The sequence below is a fragment of the Coturnix japonica genome, chromosome 1, assembly GCF_054131305.1.
Source record: "Coturnix japonica strain WE chromosome 1, WE-NBRP24, whole genome shotgun sequence".
In the NCBI taxonomy this organism is placed as follows: domain Eukaryota; kingdom Metazoa; phylum Chordata; class Aves; order Galliformes; family Phasianidae; genus Coturnix; species Coturnix japonica.
In genome coordinates, this window is record NC_140663.1 from 122,164,692 (window position 1) to 122,192,687 (window position 27,996).

At 42.2% G+C, this 27,996-nt stretch overlaps 1 protein-coding gene across 1 annotated transcript; it reads right to left on the bottom strand.

Annotated features, from left to right (window-relative positions):
- RFX8 (regulatory factor X8) lies at positions 1–27,700 on the bottom strand. The gene is made up of 16 exons (XM_085533594.1): positions 27,614–27,700; positions 26,198–26,321; positions 23,826–23,887; positions 22,664–22,750; positions 20,368–20,427; positions 18,158–18,221; positions 17,057–17,185; positions 16,895–16,972; positions 16,325–16,438; positions 15,460–15,610; positions 13,767–13,825; positions 10,841–10,997; positions 8,136–8,230; positions 7,268–7,382; positions 4,248–4,545; positions 1–361 (listed from the first exon to the last, which is right to left on the bottom strand). The coding sequence occupies exons 1-15, from the start codon at positions 27,661–27,663 to the stop codon at positions 4,280–4,282; spliced, it is 1,611 nt and encodes a 536-aa protein (XP_085389720.1). The 5' UTR covers positions 27,664–27,700; the 3' UTR covers positions 1–361; positions 4,248–4,279.
- Between the last annotated feature and the right edge of the window lie 296 nt (positions 27,701–27,996).

A 27,996-nucleotide genomic window follows, 5' to 3' on the forward strand; every position in this document is an offset into this window, starting at 1 on the left:
TTTCACTTTTTCATTCTGAAGATTTATTTAATTTAAGACTAATAACCAAAACACGTGACAGCTTGCAATAGCTGTCTCACTAGCACAGTTTGGCAGTTAGTATTTACAGAGAAAGGTCTTGAATTGAAGAGAATGAAAGTATTATTTCTTGAAGTTGTCTTAGAAAGTAAGGATGGCCTACGCTTAAAAAGTATTTCTGGAAGTCAGGCTGATTTTCTCTGAAAATTAACTGGGAACGGGAGGCAAAAATGAAAAGAAAAATTCTGTCCATCTCTTTGAGTAAGAAACGCTTTTCTTCTGACCACAAGATGCAACTGAATGGAAGTTTTGGCTGTTTTGTCTTCCAAATGACCCGGGCGAGCTGGGAGTTAGGAAAGAAACGTGTAAGTATTTTGATTGGAGGAACTGTAAATCATGTAAATCATCATGTTAAACAACTTCATAGTCTTTGTTAAATCAACTTTGTTAAACAAGAAAGTCTTCTGTCTACTTTCCTGCCCAATATTCTGCTTTATTGATTGTTTGATTGATTGATTGACTTTGGCTGTTTGCTATCGGTTTTTGTGCAGATACCCAAACTACTTTACATCAGTCAACCCAACAGGAGGATATCCTCACTGGGCCTCCTCGTAGGACGGCAGAGGTGTAATGGTAGGACACAGCAACTTGTTGGCTCTCACACTTCATGTGACTACTATCAACTATTCTTTCCCAAAACAAATGATCCCAGTCCTGTCTCCTCCCTCCCAGGGGCTGCTTTTCCATTCTGAAATCTCGTCTTTCTTAATATCAGTGGAAATTTTGCCAATGAATTTAAGCATGGTCAACACTTTGCTCTTATTTTTCATCATTTTAGTCAATTGTTTTACTTGATTTCTATACCCTGTATTACACAGACTATTCAGATGAGCATTCACTATTCATTTAAGTAAAGCAGTTAACTATTTCCTTATTTTCCCCCCCTTTTTAACAAACCAAAGTATTTGCTTTCCTTTTTTTGCCAGTAGAGCTATGAGCAGTGTTCCCTCATCCTCTTTGCTCTGATTTGCAGTATATTGTGTGGTACAGAGGCGTGGAATTGGATTAAAAGCCACAGCGCAGCGCTCTGCAGATAAACCCACTGCAGGTGTGCAATTTAATAGGATTTTAATTTGGTAACAAGCGAACAAAGAGAGGAAACACAAAATAGGATTTTCAAGATGAAAAATTGCTACTCTTGCTGAGAGAAAGCGACTGGAAGCTCCGTGATAAGGAGTGAAGATCAGTCCAGTGTTCTCTGAGTTGCCCTGCTACATATTGACGTTCACTCAGAGCATCTTTGTTTGTTCCAACAGTTATTAGTTCAAACTACTTGCACTTGGCTGGATGGAGTTCAATCTGCAATGCTGTCCATCAGGCCAGTTTGTTTAAATCTTGTGTTGTCTCATTCCCCTCCCTATTTGGTTTTTTAATACAAGAATATTTTCCTTGGGAGATGACACCAGCTCGCAATATATTTTCCATTCTCAAGATTTTCAACAGTATTCTTGCTTCAAATTACACAATATGTATATGCTGCATTGCTCAAAATACGTGGAAAAACATGGTGTCTCTGCTGAGGAGTTTAATTTATATTCAGCATGAAGGAGAGGTGGGGGAATCAAAAACAGATGGGGAAGGAAAAGGAAAAATAAAGGTGGCAACCAAAAGATCATGAAGAGATCTGCTAAGACACAGGCACATATTGCTGATGATGATGCAAGGGCAAGCTTGGGAGATTCTCTTCTGATTTCTGTTCCCAGTCCTCCCTCTCATTTTTCCAGGGTTTCACAGCAGAACTGAGTTTTTAGCACTAATTTCAATGAGATGCGGGTGGAGGTGCGATGAACAGATTTTTCCCTGAGCATAACAGGCACAGAAATGCTCCGTGGGACAAGATGAAAAAGATACGGAGGTTGGTGCTGTTGGCAGAGGATGAAGTGGAGGATGGGAGCTACGGAGAGACACCAGGCCCAAGAGTTCTGCAGAGGCTGTGTGAGGTGAAGGATTTAAAGGGAAAAAATCCAAAACACACCCTTGAAACACAGAGCAGTAAGTCATGCAGCTGAAATACCATTTAGGAGACAGCATCTTGGCTGCTGGGTGCTGTTTGAGCTGCTGAGGGTTTATACACAGGTTCTGGCTGAAGGGGGATTAGTAGGAGCAGGGACAGATGGCTGCCTGGGAGAATGGCAAGGTGATCCAAAGTCACAGAAGACAAACTCCTTTGCAGTGGGAATCTCCAGGATATCTAGATCAGGGGTCTACAGAGATGGTAATATGAGCAAAGTGGTGGGTGGTGGAGATGCTTGTGGAACTGCATTTTTCATCAGTCCATGGAGTTAGTATGACACCCATGGAGAGAGAGCCTGTAATGGCTGATGTGGGAGCTACCACCCATTCGAAGGACATCAGTGCCAGAAATACTCGCCCACCCTATCACAGCTCCTGAAACCCTTCTGAGCTGCAGGTTTCAGTTTTTCATCTCCCTCACTATCTGCAGACACTTGAGGCACAGCATTAACAGGCTCTTACTGGGTTCTGTTTTTCATTCCACTATCAGCATCTTGCACATGGACTGGTGAAACCAAGGGCTTCAGGTCCTTTAGTTGGCAAGATTTTCCTCTCCAAGCTCTTCCTATGCTTTCTCCATCCTTCACTTTTACTTTCCCTCCCTGATACCTTGACAAGTCACATTACTCCCCATTTTGGGTTTTACAGTCATTTGCTCCTGCTTTGGCACTACTCATCCCACAATCTAACCAGCCTTGCTCTATTCTTGAGGTCACATTTATTTATTTCACATTTATTTATAGGCATGTCACTTATACAAAGCAAAACCCAGTCAAATCTTTACCTGTTGTCAAATAAAAGCACTGCATATGTCCTAGAGGTCACACAAAAGCCCCTAAGGGCAGAACGGTGAAAGAGCATAGGAAGCTGGGCAGATATTGAGTTAGTTCTCTACTAGTTATCTCCTAATTTCTGACCATCAGTGGTTGAGGGATTCCTTGGTCATACTCTGCATCCAGCTCAGTTTGTTTTTGAAGTTAAGGTGGCATGGGAGGACAGCTCATTATGCTGCATTCCAACAGTGAAAATATCTATCCAGCATGCCCATGACATATGTAAATCATTCTTGTGTGTCTCCCTTGTGTCTTTCTCCCTCTGATTTTCATTACTGAACTGGTTGTAGTGTATCTTATATTTAAAAGCCTTCCAAGAGTCTTTATAACTAATAAAGATGCTATTTAAAACAGTCAGTTTCCAGTCCTGGTCCTAGTTTATGGAAGCTGACTACATCCTGGGAGATGCAGGATAAGCTGTAAAATAACAACAGCAAGATCACCTCGAAAATGTTATTTCCTCATTAGTCTTGGTGCCATTAACATTTGCTCTTCTCCGTGTTCTAGTAAACACATTGTTCTCTGAGTCTTAAGTGCTCTTACTACACAGAAATCTGAAAACAGTGATGTATATATCACTTGTATTAACCGCAAAGGCTTGATCTGCATTCTGATATGTCCTAAGATTTAGCTTTGTGTCCTAAGAAGACTCAGACATTTTGTTTTCTACCTGTATGTCATCCCTTATGCTGCTAATTGGAACCAGGGGACTGACTGCAAGAAAGTCTGGCACGGCAGAAAGATCTAAAGCATTTTGCACTGCAGTATCTCTTGATAAAAGTAGTAGCTGGATGGAGGAAAGAGAGTTTCTCAGTGCTCCCAGCAATGAGAGAAGGCTATGCTATGTGCTTTCTCTTCTGATCAGTAAATACCATTTGGCCTGCTAACCCTTGAGCTGTGCCAAACCCAGCAGAACAAGGCTGCTCTTGCTTAGGTGATGCTCAGAGAACCTAACAAAAAGATGAAAGTCTTCTAGAAAATGAAGGAAGAATGAGGGAACTGTGGCGAGTGGGAGATAGGCAATGTGAAGGTTATAATCCCTCAACAAGGATTGTGGGAGGATGGCTTTTGGCTTGTAGTGCGGATGACATTGGACATAACTCCATGCAAGCCTAGATTTCATTAGTGCTACTTCACACACATTGCAAAACTACAAAGTCTACACCTCTCCCAGTTTCCACAACTTAATGCTTTCTTTCTTTCTTTCTTTCTTTCTTTCTTTCTTTCTTTCTTTCTTTCTTTCTTTCTTTCTTTCTTTCTTTCTTTCTTTCTTTCTTTCTTTCTTTCTTTCGAGCTTTCTTCAGAGCTAATATTTTATCTTACCTTGATTTCTGTGGCTTTCTCCCCCAGACAGCTCAGAACTCTGAATATACGTTGCTTAATCTGATGTCACTCTGGTTCAGCATCAAACTTATGAGAGTTGACTGAGAAGCTTCAGCTGGAGGTTCCTCCTCTGCAAAGTAGCCCCCAAAGTAGCTGGGCTCATAAACCCACAGAACAGGCTGGTCGCTTTGCTGTGTGACACAAAAACTTTCTTCTCCCTCCTCTCCCTCCTCTATATAGGACTGGAAGACGTGAGCAACGTAATCCAAGAGTAGCAAATTAAACAAATGCCAGGATCCTAGATTTGAAGAAAATAAAAAAAAAAAATCCCTAATTTTACCAACAGAGAAGAATATGTTTGTGTTTATTCACTTTTCTACTCAACTTCATCCCCCAGATTCATTGCTCTTGTAGAGCTTATTAACTAGCATGCATTGTCCCCATTCCCTCCTAACACAGATAAATTATTCAGTTTCTCCCCAAGCTAACCCTCATACAGATTTCAGTTTATTCAATACTTATGACATTAAATGGCCTACCTTGCAGCTGGGTATGCCAAGATACCAAGTTACAGTTGCCAAAAGCCGAAAGAAGGACTCATGGAGGCCACTGGATTTTGACTTGTATCTGTGGCTGGAAGTGCTTAAGTGTCTGTAGGTGACTGTCCAGCCACCATGGCTTGGCAATGCTCCCCTGAATGCCTCAGAGAAGATACTAAGCTGATGTAAGGTTTTGTGTATGAGGTAAGTAGAGGCACATGTGCTGGAAAGGAGGTGGTAATGGAAGAGCTTTAGCATAGAATTATGGAATCGTCTGGGTTGGAAAAGACCTTCAAGATCATAAAACCAACTATCAACCTGACCTGCAGAGTCCCATCAGTAAACCATGTCCCTTAATGCCATGAAGTCCCATTAATCCTGACTGCTGTGATGCTTCTTTCAGCCTTACAGGAGACTTACTGCAGGTTCCTTCCATTGCACTTGAACATCACCCATGAGGAGGTTGGGTTGGAATAAGGCAAAAGACAATCCCGAGCTCAGAAGCATGTGTTCTGTGTGTCAGTAGTGCTAAGTTTCAAGCAAGAGCCCTAGACAGAAGTGAGTTTGGATCTGCTTTTTGGTATGTGACTTCTGTTGTGAGGATGCATGCTGTATTAACATGACACACATTTACCCCAAATTCTACATTTTACCTAAGTAAGTGTGTGTCCTCGGTGGGTGCAGCATATTCTGACTTGCAGGATCCCCACAATTTCTGTACGAAATGATGAGATTTAAGACATTTACAAAAAGCAATGGCCTGAGTGCAGAGTTGTTCACTAAGGCTTCAAGTAGAAATGTGGGAGTAGAGACCTGGGAAAGACGGGACACTGTTACATCATATGACGCAATGTCTAAAGGAACCAATGGTTTTAGGTAAGAAGATAATAATGACCAGTTTAATTGGGACATCACAGAGAAAGATTAAAAGGCATTTTAAAGGCTCTGTCATATGTGAAAATAAATTAAATCTCAGTGTTAATGAAGTGCAGTAATAAGACTGTCTTATGTGAGATGAAAACAGTGTTTGTAACTAGTTTGAGGCAGGCTCAGCAGGGGGATAGGATGCTTTACATCAGATGGTATTAATTACGTCCCCAGCCATTAACTACTAGAGAACAGGGAGGCAATACATTAAACTCTTTGTGAGGTACGAAGAGGGGAGAGGATTTCATCTTCATTAGCAATTTCAATCAACATTGAGCTTCCAGTGCTGTTCTTGGAATCTGTTCACAATTTTCACTCCATGCACAAAATATTGCATCTAACTTTGGGGAGTTTTGTGCAGAACACTTCTGCAGAGGTAGAAGACTGATTTTTACTATTACTCTGATGCAGACACTCATGGACAAGGGACCTGACTGTGCTGTGTCCCATGTAGTCAGAGAGCAAACCTTCAGTCCTTCTCCAGGGAGTTCGTAATCTAATTATGAGGCAAAAGGTAGCAGCTAGATGCAGAAAAGTGCTGTGCATGTACATACACAAGCACAGCCAGTAATAGGGAAAGAATACTGAAGAACATAAAAGGCAGCAACCTTAGCATAGCCCTTTGTTATGTCTTTGTAGGAAACACAAAGCCTTAAGCTTTGAAGGGGAATGTCTAAGAAGATAATGAGGGGTTTTTTTGGCTGTTGGTGTGAAGCTCTCGCTGACAGAACAGGAAAAATTATGAAGGTGCTTCTTTGAAAGTCTGAAAGGTAGTTCATGCAGTCTGGGCTGAGATGCTATCCAGAGGAGAGAGTGCGTTGCTCCAGAATAAATAAAAGACATATAGCCTCTGAAAGGTCTTACAAACAAAGAGAAAGGAAGTTAGGATTGATGCAGTATAGAAGAGGAACAGTTGATTCAAGACACAGCTGTACCACTTCAAGGCACTTCCAATAAATGTGACTGCAAAGGCCCCTCACTTCTGCTTTGCATTAGTGTGTGTGTGATTTGGTGCTAGACAGCTCTGAGCACTACAACGGGGACAAAACTCATCCAGCTGAAAGAGTGTCTAGTTTTCAGTCAGCCTAACGTGTCAGTGTAAGGCATAAGCAAAGGGAAGGAGCCTATACCTTCTCTAGGAAGAACTAGCTGCACATTTGGCTAGTATCTGGATCTGCTGTTACTGTATTATACAGAAAAAATATAGGATTCTGAAAGCTACCGCTTGAGATATATGGAATTATTATGGTTAGCGATGCTGGTGCCCCAGCTCTCCATCACCCCTTCCTGATGGAGTTCCTGCAACGGAGGTGAAGAGGGGTTTGCATCTAAGGATGCTGTTATCCATTTTACGTCAAATGATAGCCCCTACCAAAACAGGGAGCCCTGCCCCTCTGCCATCTCCAGCTGCATCTTTCTCCCTTCCTCCCTTATGCTCATCCTAGAGAGGTGATGTTCATTTGGATCATAGCTTGACTGCACATCTGTTGAAACGATCTGGTCCCTCAGCCATCTGAGGTCACATCAGATGACAGGCACAAGGCTCTCACTTACCAAAACTGTCTGCATAGTTGAGTGTCATCGCCTTGCTTACTGCGCATAGTAGGAAGTTCCATCTCAACTGGAAATCAGCAGCCAGTTTTCTAAACTCCTGTTTATTCCTGCTTGGCTGCAAATAGAGAGAAAAAGTAAAAAATAAAAAATAAATGCATTATGATGAAGCTGGTTAAAAGAGTCCCTTACTGTGTTGTGGACTATTTCCCTGTGCAGACTGCATACAAAGATGGAAAATTAAGTTAAAATAACTTAAGTTGAAATGGATCTTTGTATACGTCATCTTATTTCAGGTCTTTTCCAGCCAAGTTCTGAATGTCTCCAAGTCTGTCTCTACTATCAAACTACCACTAGTTCTGGATCACTGATGCACAAGCGTTGCAAGAACTGGTAACCTCATGAGAGATCTATACACAAAGATGATGGTACTTGAATCTTTCATGAGAGCTAGAACCATTGTACTAGCATTTATCACTCTCCTACAACCTGCTGAAAATGAACAGTTTCATAAATCAGCAATTCCAGGAGTCATTAAGTGTTCTCTTTATTTATACAGACATTTTTCTTATAGATCTTGATTTACAAGGCAGTGTTACAGACTGCGTCTACAAAATGAGACCAGATACTGAAATCACCAAAGCGGATATATGCATAGAAATACATTTGTAGTTGCTTGCACAGATGGAAGTTTTGTATGCCAATTAATTCTCTCTTTTTGTGCAGCATGCATAAATTGTATTTATGCAAATCTGCAGTCTGGTCATGTTGCTAGTATACAATGTAGCTCCTGCAAACTTTTGACAGGCTGCGGAGGGATAAATGCCGCCATCACTCTTCTTTTTCTGACATTGTTAAATTCATCTTGTACCTGAATGACAAAAGCCTGAAGATTTGAAGATACACAGCTTAGGAGAACTCGAATATCTGTAGACTGTGCCAGCGAAGATAATAGGTCATTTAAACCTGTGAAATAAAGAAGGGAGATCAAGCGGTTGGCTTGCTGCCATTTCTAGATGTTTTTAATTTCTTTTATATTTGGCTTTAAATATATTAAGACCTCTGTTTATAGCATTTTGATTAGTGTAACTGTGCAATTTCTTAGAAACTGGTCAGAATTCAAGCTTATGTCATAGAACCATAGAATCATAGTATCAGAGAATGGCTTGTATTGGAAGGGACTTCAAGAATGATCAAGTTCCAACCCCCCCTGTTGCTCAATGCCAGATCAAGTAGATAAGGCTGCTCAGGGCCTCATCCACCTTGGACACCCCAGGGATGGGGCAACCACAGCCTCTCAAGGCAAAATGTTCCAGCACCTCACCACCCTCTCAAGTGAAAAACTTCCCCTGATATGTAACCCAAATCTTACCTCCTTTAGTTTTTCCCCTTGTCCCATCACTATCTATCCATGTAAAAAGTTGATTTCCCTCATGTTTATAATCTCCCTTTAAATTCTGGAAGGCTGTAATGGGGTGTCCCCAAATCCTTCTCTTCTCTAGACTGAACAAGACAATCTCCTTCAACCTGTCTTCACAGGAGAGGTGCTCAAGCCATCTGATCATCTTTGTGGCCCCCCTCTGGACTCTCTCCAAAGATCTGGCATCTTTCCTGTGTTGAGGGTCCAGAACTTGACACAATACTCCTGAAGAGCCTCATGAAGGCAGAGTAGAGGGGGATCAATCACCCCTCTTCTGATGCAGCCCATGATACAGTTGGTTTTCCAGACTGCAACTGCATGCTGCTGGCTCATGTTCAGTTTTCAATCTACCAGGACCCCTAAGTCCTTCTCAGCAGGGCTACATAACATAATTAGGCTCACTGGGGCCCACCTTTCAAGTTTATCAAAGTCCCTCTGGATGGCATCCCTTCCTCTGCTGTATCAACTGCACCACTTAGCTTGGTGCCATCAGCAAATTTGCTGAGGGTGCACTCAATCCCACTGTCTATGTCACTGATAAAGATGTCAAAGAGTATTGGTCCCAAGATGGACCCCTGGGGGACACCACACATTACTGGCCTCCACGTGGACGGAGAGCCATAGATCTGTTCCATCATCTTCCCAGGTACAGAAGTGAGGCTCCACTGGCCCTTAGTTCCCTAGGTCATCCTTCCTCCCTTTCTTACAAGTGGGAGTGAGGTTTCCCTTTTTCCAGTCACCAGGGAATTCACCTGTCAGCCACGACTTTTCAAATACAATGCAGAGCAGCTCAACAACCACATCAGCCATTTCCCTTAGGACCCTGATATGCAGGTCATCCAGCCCCATAGCCATTGCTACCATGCCTGCACTAATCTAATTATCATGGCCAAAGTGGAAAGGGTAAACTGTGCACAAGTGCAAGCTGGAATATTATTATATGCAATACCAACTTTCTTATCTTAGCTTCTATATGGTTGAGAAAGAAAAATCCATTGTGGAGGAGGGAACTGTTTTGAAACAATAACAAAATCTACAGATATCCCGTAGTATTCTATGGAAATATATAAAGCAATGCCAGAAAGCAGTGCAGACATTTCCCCAAAAGATTAGAAGCTACCACTATGTGCTACAAGCTGCATCATGACTGCATCTCTCTGAATCTACACCCTTCTAGCTAACAGGACTTATTGTCAGAAAACATACACATATAAACTTTGTTAATTATTAATAGCAATTGGGAAAAGATGTGGAAAATGAAAATGCAATAAATCTGCTTATGAAAGGATAATGATGAATGAAATGGATGTAATAAAAAACTCCCGTGCATGGTTTTTGATTTTAAGGCTCATATGAATGTTGTTCAGATGGTTCTCTTGATGGCTCTACGAACAAAGAGAATCATTATTCCTGCCAAAAGCCGTCACAGGCAGGTGGTGGTGCATCCCCTGTCAGGGAGCACGCCTGCGGCGGGCCAGGAACAAAGAGCTGAGGATTCCTCCATCAGCTCTAAGCACAGCCGGTCCATCTCGCCTGTTTCTTGCTAACGATTTAAATGGCAGTCTGTTAAGCTTAGAATTAACTTGCCATTATGTTCCCATTGCTTTTCAGTAGACTGGCAAATATATCATGTCATGGCTGCATGAAAACCTTGTATTTTAGTGTTTACAGTGCAGCATCAATTCCGCAGGCCCTAACAGAGCAAAAAGATGAGGAAGCTGAAAGGTCTTCATCCAGTTCAGCATACGGGCATGTAAAATCCAACAGCAGATGATTTCATGTACTGTGATTAATAAGAGGGGAAAATGCAAAACGTAATTCTAGGAAATTCTTTTTCATTGAAGCAAATCATAAAACGTGAATGTCCCTGTTTATCAGCCTTCTTTTGGAAGATGTATCATTTGGGAGCACAAAACCCACTCCCGCTGCCATAGGAAGCATTAAGAGAGAATCAAAGCCTTTCATTCTTAACCTTTAAAATCAAACGGATATAACTGCGTGCTCCATTCTCAATTTTATTGGCTCTTTTCCAGTACTTAGGGTTACTGAAAGCCTGTAATTCCCAGTAGGGCAGATGCCATGAATAAACATGCTAGAGCTTTAACAACGTCAGGCAGAGGCTTAAATGGATAGAAAAACATAGAAAAAAAAATTACATTTGATTTCTATGTTGTACCGCAGTTCATCTGGATTTCCATACTTCTTTTGAAAGAGGTTTCCAGGCACATCCAGCAATCCTTGACTGATGACAGCATTCAAGTCCGAGATCAGAACGGTGACTTTGCTGTAGTTGTTCAAGACTATTCTCATTGTCTGCAGTTATCAAGAAAACAGTTAACGTCTTTCACTTCCACGAGCCCTTAACTCAGCCAAAACAGCTTCCCTTATTCAGTGCTAAGTTAGAAGTGTGGCTTTAAATTTACCACTAGACTCCAAATGGGGATTTAAAAAATATAAAAGCACCAAAGAAGATGAATCTTAAGCTGTCTTTGAGTGGGTTTTGTTCTGGGTGATATTATTCTCAATGAGACTTTGTGGTAGTGTCTGTGATGGAGAAGACAAGGCTGACAGGTGCTTGAAGCATCTGGGCAATTGTTTTTGCCTGCAGTTAGTACAGTTATGCCAAATAATGGTACTTTGTCTGAAAAAATGAAATGATGTATTGGGATCTACTTTCCCTCAATACCACTTGTCCTTAATACATGTTCCGATTACATTCAAAAGTGAGTTTTCTTGAGTTTTCCTGGCCTTTGAGAAGGCAAAAATAAGGCTAGAAATACTCTGTTAGTTCACGTAATATGGAGTTCGAGTAAGGAATTTGTCCCATGTCTTTGCTTGCGAGTCATTTGTGAATGAATCTGGTTTCATATTTGTCCCCACAAATATTACATACACAGATACTGCAGAGGATTTTCTTCTTGAAGTTACTTGCAAACTTCAGTGAAAACTTCAGCATTGGTGAACATTAGAACAAAAGCCATTCATTGGGTGTGTGGTAGAGATCATTACTTTCTATCACACTACACCCACTTGCAAGTATAAGCCTCAGCCCAATACCTTTGTTTTCCACTATTCTGTTGGTATCACTCAAATATCACAAGCAGCCTGACTCTCAGTAGTCTTTTTCAGCCAAGTTAAAGACAAAGCTTCTTTTCTTGCTTCACATGGAGTTTCCAGCATTGGAAGAAGAGCTGCTGGTCGCAGCAAGAGCACACAGTGAGAACGCTGGCAACACAGCTCCATACCCCAGTATGTTAGGCCGCTTTCTTTCTTTACCCATTACACTTCACAAAGCATAATACTCTGAATTACTAAGAGCTGGCCCTGACAACACTTAAATACAGCTTACCAAAGGCAGGAATCAGCCCTTGGAAATGACGAGCATTATAGTCACATTCCTTTCTCACAGGGAATTTGCGCCTTCTTATACTCTAATTATATCCGTACATCAGGTAATAGCAAATATCAGCCTGCTTTATCTACACACGATGGGAAAGTTACTTTTTCCTTCTGAATGCTGACCCTGCCAAAATTGTTCAGATTTTCTCACCAGGTGGCTAAATTATTGCAAAGTGCTCTACGAGGCACAGTGTGTTTACACCATTCAGAAGCTGCAGCTGCACAGTCCCTCAATAACCATTCTCATTAGGAGCACTGTCACCTGCTTTGACCACCTGTCTGGTTGAAATTCAAAGTGCTTTTCAAGGGAGAGAAAACCTTGAAGGACGATTAGAAATACCAAATGACTCCCATATGAGAGAATGAAACTTCAGGTTGAGACAGAAATAACTGAGAAAGAATGTGACAGAGGTCTGCAGGAAGAACTGCATGAAAAAGGGCACAAATTTCACAACTAATAAAAGAAAGTACTTTTTCACATGAGAAATAACCAAATCCTGGGGGCTCACTACCCCGAGATGTTGTGAAGGCTAAAACCAGGAATTCCAGTTACTCTGGAATACCCTTGCCCTTCGCTTGTATTTTTAAAGAGGCTCTGGAGAAGGTGCAAATGTCATTTACCTGTGCAAAGACTGCCAGTTAGCATGAAGAGGAACCAGGCTCAGAGTGTGCTCTATGTTAAGTGTAGACCTGAGCCAGGTTCTCAGTTCTAGAATGTTCACTTTGTGCAGGTTAAACAGTGCGCAGTCAATGTAAAGCAGAGGGCTGCTGCTGGAGAATTCCCTCCAGCTAGTTTAAAACTCAAGACCAAGCGCAACAGCATGAAGTCTAAATACAGCAATCAGGTCCAAATGACTGGGAACAGCTGGCACATACAGCTGTGTGGGATGGGGTGGTTTGATGTGTAAGAAGCACTGTTAAGAAGCATACAGTGTTATGAAGCTGAGTTTTTCCTAGAGTTCAGCATCTCCAAAGTGCTGCTTCAGGAAATGGCAACTACAAGTCCTTGACATTTGATAGAAGTAGACCCTTTGCTCATGTTAGGACACCTATGCACATTTATGCTTTTTTAAATTATTATTATTAAAAAAAAAAAAAACAAAAAAAAAAACCACCCCCAAAATGACTTTTTTTTTTGCAAGTGTGAGGTTTAACTTTTGTATGTTGCTGGTGATGAAGCTTCCCCACAAAGGAAAACTACATTTATTAAGGAAAGATGTGATGCTGCCATATAACCCAAGGAGCCATAGTTCCCCTCTTTTACTCCTTTGCCGTGGGGATACAGTGAAGTCATTTAATCCAGATGGGCTATACCAGGAGAATCTTGTACTGCTTGTGCTGTGATTTTGCAAGTATTTAAGGACAGCAATGGAAGAAAAGCTACAGGAAGGGCACAGCCCATCATAATAATGCAGCACTGAGAAAGTACAGGATAGCAACCACTAACCACATCTTGGAGGCTCTCACAGAACCCAGAGGGCCCCTCAGCATACTTACTGTGGGCAGAAATAAGTAGGGTGGTGAGCATGGTTTGGACCATGGTTAGTATACAGATAATAACACCTGTGCTGCTGTTGTTCTACTGCAGTGGAGCATCTCATAAATGATCCTTACTGTCTGTTGGCTTCTTTAGAGAATGAGATACTCAGGGTTGGTTTTTTTTCCATGGATTCTGGAACATACCTTGGCCATATTAGAAAGATCTGTCTTTCTCCTGAGTCTTTTTATAAACACTGTAACTTCTGTTAAAGAAGAAGAGGCAGGTGTTTCATATGGTTAATATTTTGCATTCTTAAAGATATTGATGAAGACAGATCTCTTTAAATTGTAAAGTAGATCCCTGTGGGAGTGACAGGTTAACTCAGAGCACAGAGAGATATCTGAGCTGCTATCTATGCTGAGGACCTTGCAAGTTTAAAGCTTGCAAGCAGTACCGATAACTGTTCTTCCTCCACTGGAAATATGTTAATCCACGATGCAGAGGAAAAACGCTTCCAATATGTTTTCCATGAGATACTTCTCAAGCAAGAGCAACATTATTTTATGAGTATGGTTTTAGATGCCGTCACGACTGATGGCAGCATGAATTCTAAATGTTCTGTTTTGATTAGAGTTTGCATTTTCACACTTATGTATCTACAGTTCTTCAGCACTGTTAATAAAAGCTGATTTCTGTTGCTCTACTTGATCCTGTCTATAATGCATTAGAATTACTAACAGCGTGGTCCAAGGGTATCCTTTCTAAGAATAAAATATAACTATCTGATTTTGAAAATCAAGTATAAAATAACTTAAATCTGTGGACAGACAATGGTTTTCAAGTAAACTCTGTTTCTCTGAAGTTTGTACAAGCCCCGAAGCCTAGGATATGCATCGAAAGTGTTGTAGTTGATTAATTACGTATTATACTTTCATGCACAGAAGTGTGTTAAAAGCAGATTACTAAATTTGCTCTGTCAATTGTTTGAATGTAAGGACTGCCGGGTTTGAGACCGACTGCAAGTCATCCTTGAGCACATGTGCACTAACAGACCTGTATCCGTGCAGGATCCCATCTTTCTCACTGTAGAAATGGTTTTCATTCATGGAGCAACGGAGCAGCATTTTGCTTTAGCCTAATTATTCAGCATAACTGAACTAGCTGATCTTAAAGGTTCCTTCCAACCCAAACCACTCCATGATTCTAAGTAATATATAAACTGTGGAATCATAGAATGGCTTGGGTTGAAAAGGACCCTGAAGATCAACTAGTCCCACTGCTGTGGGCAATGACCCCTTCTACTAGATCAAGTTGCCCAAAGCCTCACCCAACATGACCTTGAACGTTTTGTACCTATGAACATATCTGCATACATAAAACAAAGTATGTATGTGTGTACATATTTAGGATCACACACCTTTGTATATTACAAGATTTTTTAATCCTGCTCTAATGACAGTCACATTTTCCCTACAGGCCTTTGGATTCTTTTTTTGTACTTTATATTGGAGTGCCCTACAGTCATTAATTAATTTATCTGCATAAAACCACTTGCAAGGAGAAGAGACAGAACACTACCTAAACTTCAGAGGGCAGGGTGCTTATTTTTCAGAGTCATCAACACAGCCAAAGTGAGTGTGGCAAAAGACAGGTCTTTAAAAAGATTCGAGTACACTTTAATTAACCAGGAACTCAGAATTATTTGGGCTTAAATTTGTTCTCACATCAATTGAGACCATTTATTTTTAGCTGTGTGCCAACTAACTCTAGTCCTTCCTACTATCAAGGTCGTCAGCTAAAATGTTTATAAAATAATTTAATAGCCTTGTAACCCAGTGTTTTCTGCAGTTGAAGCAAAAGTTGTTTTATGAGAATCACTCTGTTCCTCATACTCACCTTTACATTTGGATGTTTGGAGTGGCATTGGAAGCTCTTCCAAAGCGTTAAGCAGCCAGAGTTTAACATTTTTACTGAATGTTCTGATTGACTTCAGATAGTGGACAGACACCTCCTCCAAGAAGTCACCGAGGAGAATATTATCCATTTCCTACAATGTAAATACATGGAGCTGCATGGTCACTGCACTACAGGTTTTTTACAGCAGCATGAAACACATTTTACCTGTGATTACAATTTATGTCACGAAAAAGATCATTTTTTTCCTCCTCTTAAGGCAATAATTAAACTATATTTATTAGCAGAAGGAAAAAGGTCCTAGAAGCAAGTAGAGCCTCCTGAATTAATTACTAGATGATGCCTGATGACTTGCCATAAATAAGAAGTAAATTATTCTGAGCAGAAAACTGTGTACATCTACATGGAACGTCACTGAGAAATACAGTAAAGTTACCAAAGGAAAAATAACCCTCATGTAGTTTAGAATCCAGCAATCAAGCTGAACTTCAAATTCATATCCTCATTCTTGAATCCCAGATCACTTTTATAATATCATCCTCTATTGGTATTAAGAACTTTCAACCATGGTTGTATGCAGAGCCAGGAACTGAACTTGATGATCCTTATGGATCCCTTTTAACTTGGCATATTCTGTGAACTGAAGATACGGAAGCAAATGGCTGTAGTCTCAAATTCCACTGTCTCCTTTCAAAATCCGAACTCACTGGCTCAAAATTTATATATACATATACACTGAAAATAAAATCTCATTGTACAGTACACAGTAAACAACTGATCTTTCTCTCCAGGTAGAACTTCTAGGACAAAAATCATAAAGTAATTACAACAAACATGTCTACAGTACCTTGAATAGATATCTGTCATAGTACTTGAACAGCTGGCATATATCTGGCAAGGATATAAACGCTATTTTTTCAGGCTGTAGAGACTTCCAGAATGATGTGATGCAGTCTTCCACCTATTGCACAAAGTCCTTTATGAAATTTCACCAGTTTCATGCTAGTGACATGTGATGTGTGGCTCAGTGAAAGAACATACACGTTAGCACGTAAGCAGGAAGATGATCACAGAGGTTGGCTCCCCACCTGACTTAAGCCAGGTTCAGACACCACTGGGAGCATCCTGGGGTGAACCGGGCAAGGAAGCATGACAAAGAGCAGGGAGACAAAGAGATGTGCTGTGGATATGTGGATATAATGGAATATATGTGTCCATGGCCTTCTAAGGTGATCGACTTAGAAGGGTTGATCACATTAATTAAGAATTCCAGTGTATCTCGATTGAGTGCTCTTTTTGTTCATAAATTAATGTCTACCTTAAATAAAACCATCATCCAAATAAGCTACAAAGAAACCGTTTCATTATCATATTTGTTCTCTATCATGCAAGGAGTTTACTGAAGAAAAAGGCATACCTTGTCAAGCTCTTGCATTTTCACAACCTGTAAAATGTCTTGGCAGTGGCTATTGTACTCATTTGCAATCTGTATAACCTGGACAAAGTAAGCAAAAAGAGTGTGAAACAGATTGTGTAGTCAAAGAGCTAAACTGCTTGATTACTGAATACTTAAACATACCATCTCATAGGGGTATTTGTTCAGTAATTCTTGCTCCCACGGGCAGGCCAGCCCAAATTCAGGCAAAACGTATGCAAGTCTGTCTTCTTCAGTTTTCAGATAAGTGATTGATGGAAAACAGTGCAAATCCTTGCTCCAAAGCGTTGGAGTGTAATTTAAAGAATTAAAAAAGACAAAAACAAAACAAAAAAGCACAGTTATCTTATCACTTCTGCTAAATTTACTAAGCACTTTCTTGAAGTTGTATGTTGTTATTGTTTAATAAGATGTAATTATTCACAGAAATGCTTGTTCTTTTTGTAGAAAAATGTAGAGGTGGGTGAAGGAAACAAGCATGGTTGACTGAAAGTTCAAATTCCAAACAGTACATTAATTTATTTTCTAACCAAGTGAATATGTCGTGCTACACGTATATTATACATATATTTTCTGTAGCACTCATTTTGACGGTAGCTATCTTCTAAATAATGCTCTGTCAACTATCTGCCAAGGTTTTCTTCAGCTGTTGTTACATGCACTCTGAGCACCATGAAAAAAACTAGAAAGACACACAGTCTCCTTTTCCCTTGCTGTGATCTCTATAATCCCGCTGCTTGTGCTTTGTGGGTTGGCTTCCAACCACCACAGCGTCAAGCCAATTCCCTACTGCATTCGAGAACTGACACCAGTCAGCCTAGCCTTTGGTGAGCAGGGCTTCCATTCTCTTTTCTTAATCACCTCACAGTGCTTTATAGAATTCCCTTGCCAATATAGTCTCAGTGAGTTGAAAGGACACTGGCACAACAGCAAGAGGGCCTGCAGTGGTGGGCTTCCAACCAGGAAGGTGATGCCCAACTAACAATTCCAGTGTTGGAAACCTGGGCGGTCAGCCATGATTTCAACACTTGGCATGACAAAGATTATTTGAGCTGATATTTAGACAATAAAAATACTTAGCCACATCATGAGTAGTGGGAGTAAGCATTTAATGAGGTTACACAGACAAAGGTTACTTCAGGGAATGTGATGGGTTAATTGTATTTCATTACAACATGATACAGAATTTCTAATTAAGCACACAGAGAACCATTTTGTTATAAGTCTGATCTATCTGAAACTCACTGTTCCTCTTTTTTTGCTATTGCTCTCGTAACCAGCTGCATCTCCAGAACTGCAGGCGTCTGCACTGTGGTAAAATACAGAACATAAAGCCCTTTAAAAAAAACCCACCAATTTATACTGTGTTTAGTGAGAAAATGATCTCAAAGTGGATTGAGAGTACTAGGCTGATGTAGGCAGTGTTTAAGAAAAGAAATCCCTCCCTTTCCCATCGTTCAGTGGCCCCAGGATTTTCTAATGAATCTGGAGACTAATTTCAAGATAAAACAGAGCTACTCACTGCAGACAGCAAGATATTAGCCCTTTAGCAGCGCAATCTCTTCCAACTTCTTGTACCATATTCATGCTTTTGAACTTGTAGTGGCTACTCATTTGGAGTGAAAATAAAAATCATAGACACAGAAATAATGAAATCATAATTGTCTTTGAGCTTTGACTGCACGGTAACCCCAATTTCTGTTCCCTTTATCAGTGCAGACAGCAACTTTTTCCTGGCTGCCCTTTGCCTACTTTGAAAGTCTTCCTTGATGCTCCACACTCTCAGCATTCTCATGGGTCTGCAATAGCTCAACAATCAGCTTTTGGTTGGAAAACCAAGAGCTGGGCAGCAGTAGGCTGCTTTCTTGCTTTGTCATCTCCTCCCTCCTCCTACGCCTGTGCTGCTGAAGTGAATCCTGCAGGAGAGAAAGGCAGTGGCACTCTCCCTGAGAAACCTTGTCTGTTGTGAACAGCGTTGTGGTTCATCTGTTGAAAGAAGGGGAGAACAACTTTGGCTACAGGCCTGCCAAGCCTAAAGCTGCTGGGAAAGGGGAACAGTGAAGGCAGTATCAGCAGTAGCTGCCCAGAGTCAAGAAGAACAGATATCAGTAGGAGGGCACTTGAAGAACAGTATGAAGGAACACCAGCCAGTAAGCCAATTTCTGGTCCAACTTCAGTTCCTCAACACAAATGCATGGAGCATAGGAAATAAGGAAGGTGAACCAGAAGTTTTAGTCCAGTCTTAGGGCCAGGATATTCTGGGCCTCAGTGAGATGTGGTGGGATGGATCGCAAGTCTGGAATGCTGAGATGAATGGCTACAGGCTCTTCAGGAGCAATGGACAGGGAAGGAGAGAAGGTATAACCCTTGACATTAGTGAAGGTCTGGGCTGCATGGAGCTGGGTAATGGCAGTGGAAGGATTGGGTTCTCTCCATAAGAGTCAGAGGAAAGGCCTACAAGGGAGATATTATCTGGAGTGCTGTGTCCATTTCTGGACTGTCCAGTTCATTAAAGACAGAAAACTATTGTAGAGAGTCCAGTGGAAAGCTACAAAGAATATGAGGAACCTGGCGCATCTCCTGAATAGAGAAAAGAAGAGAGACTTGGAGCTGTTCAGCCTGGAGAAGAGAAGGCTGAGAGGAGATCTTATCATATCTCATAGATATCTAATGGGCAGGTGCCAAATGGATGGTGGTGCCCAGTGACAGCACAAGGGTCAATGGGCACAAAGTTCAACAGAGCAAGTTCCATCTGAACACGAGGAAAAGCTTTACTGTGAGGGTGACGGAGCAATGGAACAGGCTGCCCAGAGAAGTTGTGGAGTCTCCTTCTCTGAAGACATTCAGAACAAGCATGGACTCTTCTGTGCAACCTGCTTTAGGGAACCTGCTTTAGCAGGGGTGTGGACCAGGTGATCCCCAGAGGTCCCTTCCAACCCCTGCGCTCCCTGTCTGTGAAGCCATTTCAAGCTCCTGGGCTCTTGGGGACTGTGTTCTTTGGAAGGTGGAAGCCAGTTTTTTGCACTGTTTTGTCCTTGCTGGTGGCTGGTACACACGCCACCTCCCTTTTCCTTCACCCCCATTTTGGTGCTGAAAGCCAAAGGACTACATCCACCGAAGACCTGGCACAGTGTTAATGCTGCATGTGTTTGGTCCCCACAAACAAAAGAATGGGTCAGTACAGATGCACTGCTGTCAAAAGTCTCATCCTTGCAGGTTCCTAAAGCCTGTGGAATACAATTAACAAACATTTTCCAGCTCCTGCTCTTTCCAAGCAGGCAGCCAGCTGCATTCTGCCACTGCTGCTATGGCAACACACCTCAGCACCTCACCTCTCCTTTGGCAGGCTGCTGGGGAGCAGGCTGAAGCCTTCCTTCTCACTACCCCTCCACCTGCCCCTACTTCACCTTTGCCAGGTGAGACGAGCATCGTTAGCAAAATAGGTTCAGACTCACCCGGTGCCCACAGGGGTGCTTGGCTGCCACGCAGAAACACTCTTCCCTGGAGAGCACTGCCTGGGCAAAGATAGAGCACACAGAGTGGAACGTGGGTGGGGAGGTGAGGGCAATGAGCTCAGCTCTGCCTCCCATGGGGCTGGGGAGGGGGAATGAGAGCTGATAGGGGAGGTCTGTTTGTAGGGATGGCAGAAAGACTGAGCTGAATGGGAAGGAGGAAGGGAAAATGAATGGAGGGAGAATGGTGAATGGGACTGACGGATTACACTGAGATCAGAAAAGATAATATCCTGGAAACACACTAGTATTTGTAACAGAAAAGTTACAGGTTTGCTTCGCTAGAAAGAGGCCCAAGCCTCCCCTGTTCCTAGATCATGAAGTAACTCTTACTTAGAGGTCTTTTCCAACCTTGGTGATTCTATGATATGATTCTATTCTTATAAAGCTGGAACTCCTTGGCATTTTTTAGCACTGCCATATTCCAAACCACTTTGACCTGCCAGAGCAGCTGCCATTGTAGGGAGACCTCATCCTCAAAGCTCCCATTCCTAAAAGTCACCTTAGTGTACTTCAAATTATCCCATACCCTCTTAAATCTCTGTAATACCTTTGGAGACCCATTTGGTCACAGCTCGGCTTACCTGCTCTACTTTCACATTATCAGCAGCACAACAGAATATGTATCTTCAGAAATACTCAACATTTCAAAACAGAGCAGCTCACAGGTGCTTTGTAAGAGCATCCTCATCAGATGCAGCAGTCATCTGGGATTATGATAACCACGTGCATCTGACTGCATTTCATTTGTTTGTTTTTACTGCCTTCTCTCTGTTTCCTTCTGCTGTCCTTTAACAGGCACCAAGAAGCAGCGGTGACACCCAGGTACTGCTGGTGCACGTGTTGGCTCTAGATGGGGGCACGTGGCTGGGTCTGGAGTGAAAGGTGCTCTAAAATGCAGCTCTGTGACTTCACACAACAGCTTAAATAAAGGAAGCGTCACACAAGATAATTTCATAGTTAACAGACTTACCTAAGAGTATTGCAGCGAGAAAGCTGATGTTTATCTGAACGTATATGTATTTAATATAGCTTGCATTGGTAGCTAGGGATATCACTTTAGCAAGGTTCTCATGTGAAATGAGCCTCACATTGCTTATGAATAATTTGTTTGGTCTCAAAACAACTGATTGCCACTTGATTGTGTGCAGAACCTGAGCCTTTGCCCTGCTCCACTCTTTATCCTTGCTCCGCTGTGGCTGCTTGGACTGCTGCAGCTTTGCTCTGCCATCTAACCAGCAAAGACAGGCAGCAAACCCGTGGGTATAATTTTTCCATTCTCTTGCAGCGTGTATTCAATTAACTATACAATAAAATACCACAGACAGTGAAACAGCTTTCATCATCGCCAGAATATCTGAGTGCTTAATAGTCTCTCTTGTATCCCTAGAACATTCATGCCATAGAGAGCTATTACATACCCATTTAAAAGAATGGAAACCAAAGTAAAGAATTCGTTTGTATACACATTTCTTTTTTTTCCTTCTTCCCAGGAGAAATGCAAGTCTGTAGCTCATTTACCTCAGCCATGACCTTAGCGATGGCCTTCCTCATCCTGCCTACAACTGAGCTGAGATCAAGTCTTCACTTAGCTTCTATGCTACCTTATGTTCATCACTTTTTTAGATTGTTTTTCTGTTTTCGCAGTCAGTTTCCACACCTGTCTTACGTATCACCTCATTGCTGTTCCCTTACAAGAGGTTACTTTAAAACCTGACATTTTAAAACAAAACAGAGACAATATTTTCAAAGTAGCATGCCTCATCTTTTAGTAAAAACTAGCTAACACCGTTGCATGTGTTCTCCTCACAGAATCACCAAGGTTGGAAAAGACCTACAGGATCATCCAGTCCAGCCATCACCAATTGTTCTCACTAAACCATGTCCCTTCTATTGAAATGCGTATCTCTTCAGCCTACTGCTTACCAACAGAAGTGCTACAATGTCAAGAAGCAATTGTCATTTATCTGAGCTTCCATTTAGAGCCTCAACGTGTTTCATTCTTCCCTTCGGTCTGGCAATGATCTGCCTTTCTACAGTGTCCGATTCAAAGAAATCTGATTAGATAAGGCACTTTTTCCAAACTGAATGTTCTTGTTAGGAGTATTGCTTAATGTCACGGCACTTCTATAGTGTGTGTAAGAGGAAGAAAATACTCATACTGTTGATGATGTTCAGCCATGAGAAATAACAGACTTCTATGTACAGACAATATCTAGAAAATACTCAGAAAACAAACCTGCGATAATTTTTTTGAGACAGAAGAAAGCAATAACGTCCATAAAAGGAAGAGTCCTTCTTGATAGCTATTCCATCATAGTGATATCTAGAAAATAAGTTTTAAAAGAGAAGGTGAACTGACAAGCAGGTGGTTTTTGAGACAGTTAGCAAATAATTGATACTCCTCTACTGAAAGCATCGTTGGACAAGAAGAAAAGACAAAGTGAAAAGATAAATGCTACATTTACTTTATCAATTCTTTCGGAAATTTATTTCCTTGGCACAAAATATTTACACAAGTGTTTCTAGAATGACTTAACAAGCTTTACTTACTTGTTTGGGGTTTCTTTTTTTTTTTTTTTGCCCTTGAATGATACCTTCTTTGAAGTGAACTAACATAAGCCAGCAGATACAGCGCAACAGCTCTGCACAGGATAATTAGAGAAGTCACAGACTCTCAGCAGGCAGAGGACCCCACATTCCCACTGAAGCTGGAGGACAGTGGGCACTTGCAACACAGTGGTTTACAATAGGTTTGGGACTGGGTGGCCAATAGGTGGAAGATAAAACCAATAAATCTAGAAGAACTGCTATAGTTTTATGCACATTCTGGTGTTAACATTCTGCTCTGGTCATGGAGGAGTACACCAGCATCTGGCACAGGGTGAATGGGGAAGTTCCTGGCCTTCAGCAGCCAGTAGAGGGTGAGCTTCTGCTGGTGGGAAACGACTGCACAAGGCTACAGGGCAGCACGCACCATCCCAACCAATGCTGGGAGCATCTGTGGCCAAGCACTCCAAGCTGCTGTATCAAGACAGCAGGTCCAGGCTAGTGGAGAAAAATCACAGATCAAGTAAGATTATAATTCAAAGCCAGAGTTCTACAGCCACTCCAAATGCTTCTAAAATGACTGCATTTCAGTGCCCTTTAAAGCATTGTTTCTCCCAGTCTGGATATTCAAAGTGTAAATATATATTTGGACACTGAATCAATGAAAGTGTATCTATACCAATCCTTATACTTCTGCTAAAGGGACAAAAGGAAGGGAAGAGAAGGGAGATGAAGGAAGAGATCAAAAGATATATTAGAGCTGAAGCTGATAATTCTGCCATTTTTTGCCCCCAGTTTTACTAGTGCAGTCACTCACCATGTTTTGCAAACAAAGGATTCAGACACTATACCTGGCACTGCCTCTGGTGCCCAGCCTTCTTGTCCCCAGACCTGGGAAAACTAACCGGATAAGCTAAAAAACAAGCAGAAAATTAGAGATTCTTGGCAAGTTCATTCAAAAACACAAAGATGCGTTCATTACAGTTTTCTCTCCTTGATCACTTCTTTTCCTTTCCATTGCTTGCTGGCTAATACCTGTCCCTACGTACCTCTCAAATGGTAACTGCTGAACTGAAGTCAATCAGGCTTTTGTGGATCAAAATGAGAGTAATTTCATGGATTACGTCCCTCAGGTGAGACTTGTTTCACATCAGCCTGGTTTGCCTGCACTGAAGCACACCCAGGAGACCACCCAGAGCTGGCTGGGTGCAGCACAGCCAGGGGAAATTGATCTGCAAGAAGCATCTGTATGGGGCTTATGGAGGGGCTGGAGCTCCTCCATCCCTGTCCAGCCCTCCTCATCTGTGCAGTGTTCACTTACACAACCCTCTCACTTGCACATGAAGCACTTGCAGGCTGGGCTCTAACTTGATGTTTCTGAGAGGTTCCATCCCCACACTGCACAGTGACCTCCAGTCCACCCCTGTGGTAATGTGAACTGGGGTCAGGCAGCACCTGCCAAGGTTAAGCCCTACAGAATAATATGATAGTGTCAGGGTAATACCTCACTTCACCACGATTATTCTGCATGAGCTCCCCTGTGGAGGCAGAGCCTAACAAGGGGTGCTGGAGCTGTACAGGAATGAGGGCACAGTGCTGGCTCAGTAGCCAGGTGATCCTTCTCTGCAGCCCTTTGTGCAGCATACACCTTGTTGGCTTAAAGGCCTGCACAGGGTCAGATTGCATCCCCTGACCTGCATGTTACAACAGTGCTCATATAGTTCTGCTTTTTGCACATTTTTGCATGCACACACCTCAGCTGCTCCCTTTCTCAATGTGGTACATACTCTCCTTGTCCCAAAAGGCCATCCTGTGAACTGAGGCCTCCTCTACAGACAGTGACATACTGGAGCAGAGGGACCAGGCAGATTAAATTAGTGCCATCTCAAATAACTGCAGTTTCATTCACACAAGGCTTGATTGCAAAAATCCTTACATACAGCGCGGTCGAGTTACTACAGCTTGACAAATTATTAATAGCTCATATTATTCACCGGCCTCTTGTAACCGCTTACATGAGCACCTGTATTTTAAAGCAGTGTAACTGCAGCTCAGTCTCCTGCAGCACAGCCACAGCTCATACTGAGGTGGGACTCACCTACGTGGCTCCTTGTGTAAGCTGCTCTTGGTTTACTCCATGGTCAATGGAGAAAAACAGGCAGTTCTAAAACAGGCATGAGTCACCTGAGCTGATGAGATGACTCATTCAGGGTGAGAGGAACCGTATGTAACTACTTATTTCTCTCCATCGACTGCTAAGTGATGGTAAGGCGATGAGCTTCATGGCAGACCTCTGTACCGAACCAGACCAGTTCCACCCATGGCTTGGCTGATGGGTGATGAGCCATTAGGCTGTGGTCAACCAATTGTGTGGGATCAGTCACTCAAACCTGAAGTAAGAGTGATCATCACCCAGTAAAAAGAAAACAAAATGAAACAGGTTCAGCTGAACTGAGATAAATGATTCCTAAAATAAGTTTATCCACGCACAAAATTGATTCCAGGCAAAACTTTCTCTTGATTTTTTCCTTTAAAAATGCTAAAACAGCTCCTACCACAGGCACTAATGGAAAACTATTAGCTGTGAAAATAGGAAGTTCTGAACAAAAAAAAATCTTGAATATAATCACATATGATTCTGTTTTCCTTAATTGGTCAAATAAAGCCAAATAGCTATGAGAATTTGTCGCATGTGGGATTTCTATGTGGTAATTGCCTTGTGGGTTGTATCAACATCCACTTAGTGGAAGAGTGGAACTGCTTAAAGGAGATTGTTTTTTACATCTGCTTTTGTTTTGCTTGGAAGATTCAGTGAAGGATTTTCAGCGTGTGTTTGGAGCAAAATCTCCCTAAGTGTAGTTAAAAAAGGAAGTTTCAAATTATGTAACAACCAAATGGGTCTTTTAAGGACAGAAGTATCAGCTTCTCAGGACTGGTTTCTTAACCTTGCACTGCTTACCCTGGAAAAGCCTTCACCCGCCACAGAAAACACAGATACAACTCCCACATAAGCCAAAGAAGAAGTAAGGACAATACAGAAGCCTTCAAACACAGTCTTTTCTAAACTCTTAGGCTGAATTACCCTATTAATAATATATCATTTACGCACCCTTTTCTATAATTTAATTTTTCTTGGTACACAGCACATACATTTGATACAAACGTATCTTATTTTCTGTTTGGATCTCAGCTTCTAATCTTACAAATCCTCTCTATTCTGTACCTTTCCAAAGGTGGCTGAATTTACTTTGTCGTTGTCATTTGAACTGAAGTTTTCTATATACATTTCATATAGCAGCCAGCGGGGTATGGTGCATCCTTCGCACAAACAGAAATTATCAGCTATCCTTTAAAACAAAACGAAACAAAACAAATCTATCAGTTTATATCGGAATTAGGGGAAAAATAAAGGATTGTTAACTTGCAATTTTAATAGCTTGTCAAGTTTACAGTGGATCAGGTAATAGTAACTCCTATGTTATAGAAGCATAAAGTGCCTCACTATGTTTGTTTCAATAAGCAGATTGGTTCAGAACGCAGACTTTTCATATCTACCAGGTGAGATTAGCAGGTCAGACTTGAACTCAATACATTCTTAATATCCTGATTTCAGGCTACCAGTGTTTGTGTAAAGCACTAGCTCTTATGGTAGCAGATGATAGGTAATCTCCGCAGCAGAGTGATATGCTGTAGTAGATGCCAGTTAGCATCAGCATGCCATGGCTCTGTGATGTCTGCTCAGCTCTTGCTTCCTCCCTGTCTCCAGAGGGAGAGGGTCTGTCACCTGTTATATATGAAGCTTTGATAGCTGGGACATCATACGGGTCTGCTATTAAACCACTCCTGAAGCTAAGTCTGCTTTGCTATCGTCAATACACCAGTCATACAATGGAGCTAAACACTCAAAAAACCTCGAAACACAGAAAGGTGATTCAGAAGCCTATTGTGATGAAAGAAACAGCAGCTCATCTTTTCAAGGATTGCTTATGATTCGGTTTTACGCAGCGTCTCAATGTTTCAAGATGACCTCCACAACTCCTTTCCTTTAGTTCTTCTGAAATGGAAATAGTATATCTAGAGTTTCACTAAGTATGTTGATGTTTCAGCTTAGCTTGATAGCTGCACCCAGCTATGTTTGGGGTAAGAAGAAAGCAGCCCTGATTTCCCTTTCCCTGTCACCTGGCAGGTGATTCTCCTTCTCAAAGCCCCATAAAAGTGATGGTGACTGCCTTACTCCACCCCACAGAGCACCTTGTTGAAGAGGAACCCAACCACTGCCTTCATCCCAAGGAAACATAACCTCAGGAAGCATCAGTCTCTCAGCACAGCTGTATGCCAGGCAGTCACAGAGACCAGCTCTGGTTGGGGTGGTCCTGCAGCATGAAGGCTCCCCTATGGCAGTACAAATGATGTCGGAGGACAGACATTTACGGAACGTTACCCTCTTTCATCGGATGTTTCATGCACCACCATCACAATGGAGGCTTTATATTAAGCAGAACTTTTGCCTTCCTAAATTGTGTTCAGACCCCGACTCTTCTACTCCCAGCCGGAGCTCCTGCAGCCCCCGGTGCAGCCACGTCCTGGCCCCCGCCACCCCACAACCACGGGCTGAGCTGCGGGACGGAGCGGCACTCACCAGCGGGTGATGGAGAGGTGCAGGAGGGAGGTGGGGCTGCCCTCCGCCATCCCGGGCCGGACGTGCCGAGCCGAGCCGCTCCGCGCCGAGCCGTTCCTTACCGGCTAAAGGGGGCTCGCGAGCCTCGCTGCCTTTCGAAGCCGCTACCCGAGCGCGGGGCGGCCGAGCACCGGGCACCGGGTACCGGGTACCGGGTACCGGGTACCGGGTGCTGGGAGCCGGGCGGTGCGAGCACCTCGCCTCGAGCTGCGGGCTCCACCGAACTGACACGCTGTACTGAGCCCTGTTTTATCTATCTAATTTAACCGAAAGAGGGGAGATTTAGACTGGGTATAAGGTAGATGTTTTTGATAATAAGGGCGGTGAGGCACTGGCACAGATCG